The 13,186-nt window shown below is 39.2% G+C and overlaps 1 protein-coding gene across 1 annotated transcript; it reads right to left on the minus strand.

Annotated features, from left to right (window-relative positions):
- Positions 1 to 8,465: 8,465 nt before the first annotated feature.
- Positions 8,466 to 11,788, minus strand: LOC126609309 (uncharacterized). The gene is made up of 6 exons (XM_050277254.1): positions 11,735 to 11,788; positions 11,627 to 11,651; positions 11,320 to 11,430; positions 10,900 to 10,992; positions 9,257 to 9,870; positions 8,466 to 9,173 (listed from the first exon to the last, which is right to left on the minus strand). The coding sequence occupies exons 1-6, from the start codon at positions 11,786 to 11,788 to the stop codon at positions 8,466 to 8,468; spliced, it is 1,605 nt and encodes a 534-aa protein (XP_050133211.1).
- Between the last annotated feature and the right edge of the window lie 1,398 nt (positions 11,789 to 13,186).

Here is a 13,186-nt window from a genome sequence, read left to right on the forward strand (position 1 = left end):
TTTTGACGGTTGTATACGAAAATTCACTATTTAACGATTATTTGAACTCTGATTTTGATGATTTTTTACAGCTACACTCTTTAACCCTATATGAATACAATGAACTAGTTCGATCGTCAATTTAAAACATTTACACAAGTGGATACCACAAAATCTTATGTTATAGTTGATGTAAGTATAAATAAAATCTAAGTGTTAGGGAATATATCGTTTTAATGGGATACGCATTTTACGAGACTAGTTTCAACGATCCAACCGTCAAACTTGTTTGTATATGCTTCGAGATCGCATACGCAAAAAATCTCAAAAAAAAAAAAACGTTCAAAGGTAAAGTTACGGGACAAAACGTTTCGACGGTTGTAAATGAAAATTCACGATTTAACGGTTATTTAAACTCCGATTTTGATGATTTTTTACAGTTACACTATTTAGCCCTATATGAATATAATGAACTAATTTGATCGTCAATTTAAAACATTTACACAAGTGGATATCACAAAAGAAAAAATGCAATGCAAGAATCCCGAAAGAAAAGCAAAAAGAAATAAAAAGGGAAATAAAATAAAACACTTTGCGCGACGTAGATACACATGCGTCGCGACGTCGCGCAAATTGGTTTATTTTATTTCCCTTTTTTTTTTCCTTTTTACCCGATTGCAGATACAAATTGCATCATCCTTTTGCAAGGATCAGTCTCTGCCCTCCCTTCCGATCTCCCCATTCTTCATGGCCCACATTTGCAATCCCTAAATCAGGTAATTCATCACCCTCTACATTGGGATCATATCTATTTCAATCTTGTTTCCCCCCGTATATTTATGATCGAGATAAAAAATTTCTTGGTTTCGTTTTGACAATTTCGATTAGAATTTAGGGTCCATCAGCAATTTTTTTGGCGAATTATGGGTTATGTGGGATCGTTTAGGTTTGTGCATGTTGTTTAATTACTTCTTACTTTGTTTCAAGTTTTGAATTTGCATCGATTTTATCTGAGCATCAGTTGCTGTGATTGAATATTTACTTGAATTGGTTCAAATTTTACAAATGGGAAGGACAAATGGTATTGGAGAGGCCCTGCGTTCTCCTCTCTTTCAATGTAGTAGACGAAAATGGGAAGAGAAAGGGTTTTGGGTTTGTTCAGTTTGACAAAGAGGACTCAGCTATGGCTGCTGCTAGTCCTCTCAATTTGGTACTTATGCTGTGGACTTTATACACAGGTTTGGTCGTACAGCCAGAGCTGGTCAATATGGACTTGTGACTAGCATGTATACATAATCTAACCGTGACCTGGTTGCTGCAGTTCGTAGAGCAGGAGAACTTGATCTGCCTGTGGTAAGTATAAAAGCATACCATTTGAAACAAGATATTCTTACTTATGAATCAACCGTTTTGCTTCCACCTAATCCTTAGTTTTAGACAATGAATTGCATATTGCTATGTTGTTACTGCTCTGATTGACGATGGAGTCTTTTTGGTGCATCTTGGTAATTATTAGTTTGCTTTCCTATTATAAGAGACGACATTTAGCAGGAAAAGAAGCTTTCGAAATAACAACAACAACAACAACAACAAAGCCTTTTCCCACTAAGTGGGGTAGGCTATATGAATCCTAGAACGCCATTGCGCGCGGTTTTGTGTCATATTCTCCGTTAGATCCAAGTACTCTAAGTCTTTTCTTAGGGTCTCTTCCAAAGTTTTCCTAGGTCTACCTCTACCCCTTCGGCCCTGAACCTCTATCCCGTAGTCACATCTTCGAACCGGAGGGTTCGTAGGCCTTCTTTGTACATGTCCAAACCCATTTTGTGTACGTGTTGATGCTTCACCGCCTAACATTCTGTGCCTTACAGCATCGCCGGCCTTATTGTCGTCCTATAAAATTTTCCCTTGAGCTTTAGTGGCCTACGACGGTCACACAACACGCCGGAAGCACTCTTCCACTTCATCCATCCAGCTTATATTCTATGGTTGAGATCTCCATCTAATTCTCCGTTCTTTTGCAAGATAGATCCTAGGTAGCGAAAACGGTCGCTCTTTGGTATTTCCTGATCTCCGATCCTCACCCCTAACTCATTTTGGCCTCCATTTGCAATGAACTTGCACTCCATATATTCTATCTTTGATCGTCTTAGGCGAAAACCTTTAGATTCCAACACTTCTCTCCAAAAATTAAGCTTCGCATTTACCCCTCCTGAGTTTCATCTATCAATACTATATCGTGTGCGAAAAGCATACACCAAGGAATATCATCTTGAATATGTCCTGTTAACTCATCCATTACTAACGCAAAAAGGTAAGGACTTAAGGATTGTTGATGCACAAAATCAGTGAGGACTTTGGTACAACAGAAAGTATTAAGTTTGTGATATTCGCTAGATTGCTCTGGTCATTAGTGTGGATAAGTATGTAAATGGATAGAGACAGGAAAGCAAACACAAGATGTACGTGGTTCACCCAGATTGGCTACGTCCATGGAGTAGAGGAGTTCTCATTAATTGTGAAGGGTTTACGTAAGTACATAGGTTCAAGCTCTCCTTTAGTGAGTACAAGTGAATGATTTAGTACAAATGACATAGGTGCAAGCTCTCGTCTTCACTTGCCTTAACTGTCTCATAGGTAGATGTGACATCTTCTCTGGAAGTATGCTTCCTCCATCTAGGGGTGGTATCTTTAACTGGTGGAGATGCACAAGATAATGCATCAATTTCACTTGAAGCTTACTTGTAGTTTCAGGCTTGGTCAAGCGCGATACAAACCATGTAGTAGGAGTCCCCCAAGTCGCCGAGCTAGGGGGGATTTGCTGAAAGAGGTGACAGACAAGGTAAGCAATCAGATCTCCAAGCAATCAGTCCCAGATCAGAAGTTTGATTTCGAGTTCCGGTTGATTGTTCTTATTCTCCCTATCTTGCAGGCAGCATAAAGGATAAAGAGAAGAAAAGGAGAATAGATGATATAAGATACTTTTGCTTTTGAAGAAGTAACTTTCCACAGGCTTATTCTTGAACTGGGCTGGAGGATTTTCTGGTGTCCTCCAGAGTATAAGGCCGACTGAAGAATTTGAGGGTCAAAACAGGTCCATCAAATCTAGAGTACGTTCGACCATGCTGATATGGGATACTTTTGCTATTGACAAAGTAGTGGATGTATCGGCACGTGTTCTGTTACTCTTGTCTCCACATGCTTCCTTGTATCCTTCTCACTTTCCCTATCTGTTCCTCAGGCAAATGTGGTATCTTCTCTGGAAGCATAAGATGTTGAAGATAGGTACTCGAGAGCAATGCCAAATAAGTAATTAGGTAAGGGGTTCCAGGCAGTCAGTTCTTGACTGGAAGCTTGATTCCAAGTGCTGACTGATTGCTCTCTTTCTCCTTGTCTTGCAGGTAAGAACAAGGCCAAAAGAAAAGACAGGGAAAAAGCATGATATGGGATACTCTTGCTTTTAACCCTGATGATTTGAGATATTCTTGCTCTGGTGTAGCTTGTTTGCAGAGGTATTATCGGGGGTAAAGAAAGCTGAGTATTTCGAGAGGCTTTGTTGGGAGTGCCCTCTCAGATATGAGGAAGGGTTGAGCATTTTTGCAGGTCTGCCTGTCCGTTGAGGATGGAGGTCGACATATATAGGAGTTTCCCTAACAACAAGTAGTAATGATATTCCTTTACCCTGCTTGGTCATAGCACGGTAGTGGGAGCTGCCAGCTTCACGTGTGTTAGAGCACTTTGAAAAAGTGGTCTGTGGTATCTGGAAAGTTGATGTTGCGTGTGAAGATTACAGATAAGCTTTATCCAAGGAGATCTGGCTCTCGAAGTTGAGAAAGCGGTGCCTCTTCGGTTTTCGTACAAGCAATCCTGTCGGGGATCTGGCTCTCGAGATTCAGAAAACGGTGCCTCTTCGATTTTTGAGAGAGCAATCCTGCTGGGAGTCTAGTTCTCGAGATTCGGAGAGCGGTGTCTCTTCGATTTTTGAGAAAGTAATCATGTTGGGAGTCCGGCTCTCGAGATTCGGAAGACGGTGCCTCTTCGATTTTGGAGCAAGCAATCTTGTTGGGAGTGTTTTCTCGAATGTAAGTAAAGGTTGGGCATGTTTGCTAGTCTACCTTGCCACAGAGCACAGAGGTTGACACACAAGGACTTTCCAATTATCCAGCAGCGGTGCTGTTCCTTTACCCTTGTAGGTAATAATATGGTAGCTAGACCTTCAAAATTTATGTGTATAAACTTTGTTAGTGCTGTTTCTTTGCTATTCTTTTACCCTTCTTGGTCATAGCGATGTAGTGGGAGCTGCAAGCTTCACGTGTCTAAACTTTGTCAGAGATCTTTAGCAAAGTTATCTGTGGTACCTATGAGCTGATGGTGCGTGTGGAAAGTGAATGATTGAACAGTAAGATTCACGTGCTTTCTACTTCACCAGAAATCTTCAACAGAATGCCCGTAATTTCAGCAAAGCTGAGTGTGCATGTGACAGGTGCTGACAAGGCTGAAAAAAGCAGGTGCCTCTTCGATTTCTGAGATCGGCCCTCGTGGTCTCTAAGCAGCCCAGCTTTTGAGAAAGCAAGCGCCTCTCCGATTTCTGAGATCGGCCTTCGTGGTCTTTGAGCAGCCCAGTTTTTGAGAAAGCAAACGCCTCTTCGATTTCTGAGATCGGCCCTCGTGGTCTCTGCTTCAATCTTAATTCTCTTCTTTTAAGTAATCACAGTTGACTTGTTTTAATGCATACACCAAACTGCTATTGGAACAAATATAGGAATTGAACACTGTTGTATGCTCTTCTTTCATTTCCGGTTTCTATTGGTCAATGTAGCATGTGACAGGGTTTATTCCCAAGTTATGAGTTCTTTAAGTTTGTATTTCATGTGATCACCGTTTGTGATAGAAGCTCATCAAACTTTTGATAAAAATCAAACATGGTTATAGTAAGATAGTCCTTCATAATGTTAAACATACTTCTGGCGATCATTGTATGACATTCTTTATGCTGCCATTTTTGAAACTTAGATCAGAGAAAGAGATGAATCGTTGAAAGGATATGATAGGAAATTTAAGATCGAAAGTGAAAAATGGTTGAAACATGTAATGTGTGCATGTATATTTGAGAGACCACTGATTTAGCCAATCTCAAGTTCGTGCTTCTTGAAATTTTGTTATAAAACGCAGTGAAAGTAAGAGGTGGGAGGTGAAACAGATAAAGGAATTGACTGAAAATAGTGACATGAAATCTCATAGATTGGAACTTCAGTATCATTACAAGGCAAAATGCACAAGAGACTGAGAAAAAATACATCTGCAAAATTAAAATAAAAGCTTTCTCGGCGACGGTTATGATGAAATGGTGGTGGCTCTGCGTTCTTGGCCCCCTGCAACCTTGTCAAGCAGCTTTGCTGCCTTGGGGTCTGTTAATTAGTAGTGTCTTATGAAATGACTGCGAAAAGCCTGTTGCAATAATAGTCACATGAAGCTCTCCGTTGTAGCGATCATCCACAACAGCCCCAAATGTTATGTTAACAGAAGGACCTGAACATTTACAATAGTTTCCAGACTTCATTAGGCCAAGGAAATGAGCAAAGAAAAAGGGGCTAGCAGCACCAACCACTAGCAATAATTTACGACCTCCACCTGTGATATTATACACAACGCCAGTAGCTGATTGAATTGAAGATCCAATCAGCTGATTGAATGGAAGTAGCCGATTGAATTGAGGAAACACCTACTCCGAGCATTGCAGTTCCTGAGTTTTTCATGACTGCCTTTACATCTGCAAAATCCACATTCGCCAATGTAAAATGCAGTTTCATAAAGCAGTATTACAGAAGACAACATTCCAAGCCACATAACAGTTAACTAACAAGATGTGAACGGTAAGTAGTAACTAATAAGCTTATGGTATCATTCAATTGTCTAAGCATACTTGGGAAGGAAACATTTGTTTTTATACTTGGGAAGGAAACAAAATGGTGTCTACTTATATAATACTTCACCTTTTCAAAAGTAGTTTCTCCCATTCCTGTTTTATACAGTTCATACACCATAGGAGTCAAAAATACTTTACTCAGTTTGGAACAAGTTTTCTTCAGTGAAACGACCAACTGCCTCTGCCGTCGGTGGCAGATAACAACGTACAAGGAATTTAAGCCATGAACAAGAAAATGAGACAAAGCATATAATTTCTATGTAGAGAAGAATAATTTGAGGGAAGAAGATAACAACGTACTTCCAGCATTGTTTTGAACTCATCCCGTGCCTTTTTTAGTTTGACTTCGCCTCTCCTCACCCTCCTGCTTCTTTCTTTCCAAGTTTATATTAATCCTCATCCGAACTACAATAATAACTCTCGCTATCCTCACTACTATTATTTCCGGATTCCCATTCGTCCTCATCTTCGTTTGCCTGTTCCGATGCATTGTATTGAGGCAGATCACCAAGGTCAATTGATATTTCGAATTCGGGAACTCCAGGTACGTCAAACGGTTCTTGGACAATATTAGTATCCCGAAGTGTTTCTTCACCAATTTCTATCGAAGATGATAACTGTTGGTCAGCAACGTTGTCATCATGATCTAGTTCCGGAATATCATATAACCCTCTTCGATCAATCTTCTGAACAACTTTCCAACCATTGCCGGCTTTAGGGTCGTATAGATAGAATATTTGTTTCGCCATGGTTGCCAAAATGTATGGGTCTTCATCATACCAATGTCTCGTAGTGTTTACTGATAGTAAACCAGGGTCTTGCTTAACACTCGTTCGGTTATGTGGGTTTGTATCAAACCAAAGACACTTAAACAATATCACTTGACACCTGTCTTTGTAAAGCAATTGTACTACACTAGTTAGTTTGCCATAAAAATCAATGCCTTCACTATCGCCCGCACCCGGGACATGGACACCACTATTTTGAGTAGACAACTTGTCATCACGTGTTGCCCCCAAGAACTTGATCCCGTTGACATGACAACCTGAGAACAATTCAGTGTGAATCGGTCCTCTCGCCAAGTTATATAATTCTTCATCGTAAGATGGTGAATTCAATTTCTTCAATTTGTTCATCTAATATAACATATATAAAAAGTTAACCTGTTAGTGTAACCAAATTTAAAGACGGGCATGAACAATTTGGAAAATATGCTCAATTCAAACCACATACAACTTACATGTGCGTGAAACCATGAAGGAAACAAGTCACGGTGCTTCTTGGCATATGAATGTGAAGGATGTTCCTGCTTCATCAACTGTTCATGCTCTTGAAGGTATGGCAAAGCCTCATCACAATTGTTGAGTATGAACCAATGCGCTACCTCCATGTCCTTTTTGGTAAACGGTTCGCCTTTTACAGGATCGTCGAATGGTCGCGCAATTTGGGCAAAAACAGACAGTTTCTCTTTTCTAACACCACCATCATTATTGCGTTCAGGACGATTGAAAGCTGTCTCAACATCTTGAAGATACATTGCACAAAACGTAAGTGACTTATATGCGACCCATGCCTCCATAAGTGATCATTCGGGCTTTGCCCTGTTTCGAACACACCTTTTCAGCTCACCAAGATATCTGCACAAATAAAAGGTATGCTACAAATTATTCAAAGCATTCGTTGAGCATGAATATGTTTTATATATATATACACGTTTAATCAAGTACCTTTCTATTGGATACATCCATCGACAGTTCACTGGTCCGGCAAGCAATGCCTCATCTGGCAAGTGAATCATCACGTGAATCATACTTGTAAAGAAAGCTGGGGGAAATATCTGTTCGAACTTGCATAAGACGTTCACAATGTCGTCCTGCAATTGTTTAACATCCGACTTCTGCAAACACCTTGCAGTCAACTGCGAAAAAAATCTCGACAACAACACGATTGGTTTCACCACATCAAGAGGCAATAAGTGTCGAATACCAACTGGAAGAAGGCGTTGGAGTATCACATGACAATCATGACTCTTCATGTTTGAAAATTTACACCCCTTCACGTTCACGCAACGCGATATATTGGAAGCATACCCATCTGGAAACTTTACAGAAGAAATAAAGTTGAAAAACTCTTTCTTCCCATTCGGCTTAACTGTAAAAAAGGGATGGCCTTTCTTCAATGTACCACCGACATTCTTCATCCACAAGGATGACCTAATGCCCATTCGTTCCAAATTAAGGCAAGCTTCGATCGTGTCTTTTGTTTTTCTTTCAATGTCTAGAATTGTCCCGACCAAAGTGTCAAACACATTTTTCTCAATATGCATAACATCGAGGTTGTGTCTCAATTTTAACTTTGACTAGTACGGAAGCTCAAATAGTATACTCTTATGCGTCCAGTTCAGATGTGTAGTTGGTCTGGGGTTACTGACCCCTTTGCCGAAATGACCAAATTCCAAACGGTTTAACTGATCCAAAATCTCATATCCAGACCATTCTCTTGGTCTTGGCCGAGTCTCTTTTGTGCCATGGAAGACTTTATCATTCTGACGCCACTCGTTGTCCTAAGGGAGCCATCTACGATGACCAAGATAACAAACTTTTCTTGCATGCCAAGACGATGTTACGTTCTCCTTGCATATTGGACATGCCAAATAACCCTTAGTCATCCACCTAGAAACCATTGCATACGCAGGAAAATCGTTTACTGTCCACATCACTGCTGCTCGCATGGTGAACATTTGCCCAATATATTTATCATATGTATGAACACCGTTTTCCCATAAATCTTTTAGCTCATCAACCAACGGCCGCAAATAAATATCAATGGACTTTCTTGAATCTTCGGTAATTAATAGAGTCAACATCATGTATTCTTTTTTCATGCACTTCCAAGGTGGCAGATCATAAGGAAACACGACGACCGGCCAAGTGCTGTGGGTTTGGTTTAAAACCCCGAACGGATTAAATCCATCGGCGGCAAGTCCCAATCTGACGTTGCGCGAGTCAGCTGCAAAATCAGGGTACATCCGATCAAATTCTTTCCATGCGTCTCCATCTGCAGGATGCCTCATAACATCATCATTTACCCGTCCTTCTTTATGCCATCTCATGTCGGTTGCGGTATGCATCGACATGTACAATCGTTGCAACCTAGGCTTCAATGGAAGATAACGCATTACTTTTTGTGGAATCTTGATCTTTCTATTCTGTGATGTCATTTTAAACCTCGGCTCATTGCAGATAGGGCATTTATCCAACGATTTGTTCTCCTTATAGAACAAAATACAATTATTTACACATGAGTGAATTTTTTGATACCTCAATCCGAGACCCTTCAACACTTTTTGGGCACTTTATGATCTTCAGGTAAACAATTCTCCTTTGGAAGCATCCTCTTGATAACTCCCAAAAAGTAATCAAAACACTTGTTTGACAAACGAAACTTGATCTTGCCATGCATCAACTCCACAATTGCTGTGAGCACTGAAAAGTTCTCGCAACCCAGATATAATTCTTGCTTGGCATTTTTCAATAGTTTTTCGTAGTTTTTGAATGCCTCACTGTCCATGGTTGGACGACTGTCATCTCCGCCTTCTCCCTCTTCCTGATTGGTGTTGCTCGAGGCGTATGGATAAACGTCATTTAGAATATTCATAACTTGTTCATTAGGATCCACATTAGATTCAACAGTTTCCACTTGTGTCACGTATGAAGACGAAGCTTGGTCTAATCGTTCTCCATGATGATACCAAGTAGTATAGGTCTCCATCATCCCATTTCTTACTAAATGAAATCGAACATTCTCGAATGTCTCCCATATTGAGTTGTTACACCTCCTACACGGACATCGAATATGAGTTGAACCTAGGTTGTGTGTAGTTGCGAATTCAATGAACTCATCTATTCCATCCAAGTACTCAACAACACATCTGTTATGATTATGTATCCACTGCATGTCCATTTTGTCTGCAATCCCAATAAAAGTACAAGAATTACAACAACTTCAACTATTGTCTTGTCACCTTATTCCTCCGGTAAAGGCTCTATCCCATTCAAGAATGCACAGTTATGTGTCGTAATTTACGATTCCAATGGATTAAATTTCGACGTGGGCTAATTTCGGCAGCATCTCCTTACAGTTCTTCAAGTGTACGTCGTAGATACATAATATCCACCGTGTACTCGAAGAACATCAGGAAATGTTACCAAAATTTCCACTATCGAAACCTAATCCGTGGACCGCAAACTACAACACATAACTATGCATTCCCAAGCTGTCCAAAAAATGGGACAATTCAAGAATTAATTGGACCACAGTCATGCTTTCGCATCCATGCACGAAATCCAACTAATTCTCAAACGGGAAACTAAGCTTTTCTTGAAAAAAGGGTACGAAGTTAAGTAGTATTAACTTCTTACAACACAAAACAATTTTGTACGTGATGTACAAAAATATGTGCATACAAATAAACTAAATCACAATAATTACTAAAACTAAATAAAATAGATAAAATTAATAAAGATTAATTAAAAATTCAATCCCAAAAAACTCCATCATGACCAAAAAAGGGCATAGCACGCAGGCAAAGGTATACAATAACAAGTTTTTTTATCGTATTAGTTTTCGTATATCACTATTCAAGGGCATAAACACTCATTCCTGTTACTCAGAATTTCTAAACGTAACCAGGTATAGCACTATGTCCAACATATGGCTAAAGAACTAGACTGTAACTGGATCAGTTAACATTTGCATTGTAACAAAAGATGTATACATGATCAATCCATCATGTGAGTTAAATAAAAATTGATGTTGTGAATTATATCACAAAGACAATTTAACGAGATGGAGTAAAAATTAAATTATCCTAATTCTCCTAGTAAGCCAGTCACTGACCAATGAATCCCTCAAATCCCTCCTACGGAGAAACTTCTCAAAGCTAAAAAATTTATGCAGTTTAAAAGGAGGAAAAGGAAAAGGGTCTCATGGATTACCAGGCAACTTCTTTGGCTTCCTCAAGGGCACAAATTTTGCCCCAATGGCCAAGGCAATAGGAGGGCCAAATATAAAACCTCTAGCTTCAACAGCTGCATTATGTCATAATAAAATTTCAGACCAAAAACACAACCCAACATTCAGTATATACAACGAAACAGCCACTAAATCAAAGAACCACCTAAGCTAAAATTCCACACAACTACAATGCCAGAATGCTGAAGACTATGCTTTGGATATGGTTTAGTTTAAAAAAAAAAAGGAACTAAATTTGCGCATCAATGACATACTTATCCATAAAAGTTTATCTCCTAAGTGACCAATCATAGGTGGTGAGCAACTGAACTGCCCTTAAAATTTCGTGAACAAGCAAATTCAGGGTAAACTGGCTAAAAGTGAAAGATCATGCATTGAATTACCTGCAACAACAGAGATTTCTTTGTCTTTGTACCTCTCAACAAACAAATCAATAGTATTCTTGAAGGCCTTGGTATCTAGAAGCAATGTGGTAATATCCTGGAACAAAATCCCTGCCACAAAAAGTCAAGTCAAGCACAACTCTCATATTCAAACACCAAAACACCTCCATTCGAGACCAGAATTCAATTAAAACCCATAAATTACAGACTACCCAGATGACAAATTGGACACAACAGTAAGTATAAAACCTCCAAAACCTGATCAAATCAAGTCGAACCCACTAGAGAAAAACATATTTCTACTTACATATGAGAAAGCAAAAAGTAAGATGCTGAAAAATAATGCAAAATAATTGAATTACAAACAGCATAATATGTAAAAACAGCATAATTTCTAGTTTCACTTTGCGCGAACACTGCCCTTCTCCATCGTGCAAAGAAGTTTTGCGCGACCACTTTCCATCTGCATCGCGCAAAGTTGGGATAAAAGCGGTAAATATGCTTCGTTTGGCGCCAAAACTTTGCGCGACGAAGGTTGCGTTGTGCAAAGTTTCGTTGCGCAAAATAATTTGCACGACGCTTTGTGTGTTATCGTCGCGCAAACCCACTTGGCGTGACCAAATTTTCTCCGTCGCGCAAAGTGTTTTTTCTACTAGTGTAAAGAATTCATCAACGAGACAAGTAGTGAACCAATTTTCATCCATTCATAAAAGTAATTCAAACGAAATGTCATAACAAACTTGCAATCATATTCGGGGCTTCAAAACAGCCCCTAACTTCTAAAAATTTAGTTACACATAGTTCTCAAATTAAACTAAAAGAAAGACATGAGTTTGAGAAGATAAAACCGAAAGAAGAGAATGCCAAGATTTCCTCCTTTCTTTCCTTCTTTCCCCAACGCAGCTGCCTTGTCCTCTTTCTCCTTCCTTTCCTTCTTTTTTTTTCTATCTTTTTTTTCCTCTCAAAGAAAACCCCTTTTGCCGCTGCAACCTGCAGCCTTTATGCCCATGCTTGCTGCCCCATTTCTGCTCCATAACTCACCCCACTAACAGCCATTTAGTGATGACAATAAGTGAGATGAAATGGTAAAACAATTGTAACTCTTTGGGCAACCTTTATGCCAATTACTCCCACTTAATCCTCATCTTTAATTCCATTTCATCTGATATTTGAATAGGTGTCAACTGGCTTGTTCTTGGCTGCATCAGTTTTGGCTGCTAGTTTTATTGGATTTATTGCCTTCAATGCAATTATTAACTGCTCAGCGTCTTGGAAACCTTTTAGTGTTAAAAGGGCCATAACTTCTTCTAGAAAAATGATATTAACAATCCAAGAAATGCTCCAAAAAATAGACATCCTTAGCTTTCCAAGCATATAAGGCTCATTCTCTAATTCATTCTGAGATATTCGCAAATTGCTTCCAAAGTCAGCTGATCTGCACAGGCAGTTTTGACGAATTTGTTACTAAAAATCCTACTTGTGCTATTTTTCTTTTATTTGCTTGACAAATCCCACAAAACACAAAAACAAAGTAAATAGCTCAAAAATATAAGGAACTAACTAAGAAAAGACAAGTGAATTTGATGTAAAATATATATAAATATGAGCTTATCAGGCATTCGTTATGTACATGAGAGCTATTGTGAGTTTGTGAGTTCTCATGTATTTGTTTGGTGATTAATAAAGTTTTTGTTGGTAGACAGGTACTTCTATATCAGATGAACTCTTAAATTGTTTTGTGTTTTTTGTTATTTTGTTTATTACTTGGTTTGGTTTTCGGTATAAGGCACAAGAAGTACCACCAGAGATCATGCTCTTGATAAAGTCAATTGATGGCAAAGAATGGTGACTCCACTAGTGGTGGAGA

Source organism: Malus sylvestris, chromosome 16 (genome assembly GCF_916048215.2).
Source record: "Malus sylvestris chromosome 16, drMalSylv7.2, whole genome shotgun sequence".
NCBI classification, from domain to species: Eukaryota; Viridiplantae; Streptophyta; class Magnoliopsida; order Rosales; family Rosaceae; genus Malus; species Malus sylvestris.

Excerpts from the sequence above, each read along its gene's own strand:
- LOC126609309 (XM_050277254.1), bottom strand. The coding sequence starts at position 11,788 with ATGCAGATGGAAAGTGGTCGCGCAAAACTTCTTTGCACGATGGAGAAG. Across the intron at positions 11,431-11,626 it reads TACTTTTTGCTTTCTCATAT|GGATTTTGTTCCAGGATATT; the intron begins GTAAGTAGAAAT and ends TTTTTGTGGCAG. Across the intron at positions 9,871-10,899 it reads GAAGCCAAAGAAGTTGCCTG|ACAAAATGGACATGCAGTGG; the intron begins GTAATCCATGAG and ends TTGGGATTGCAG.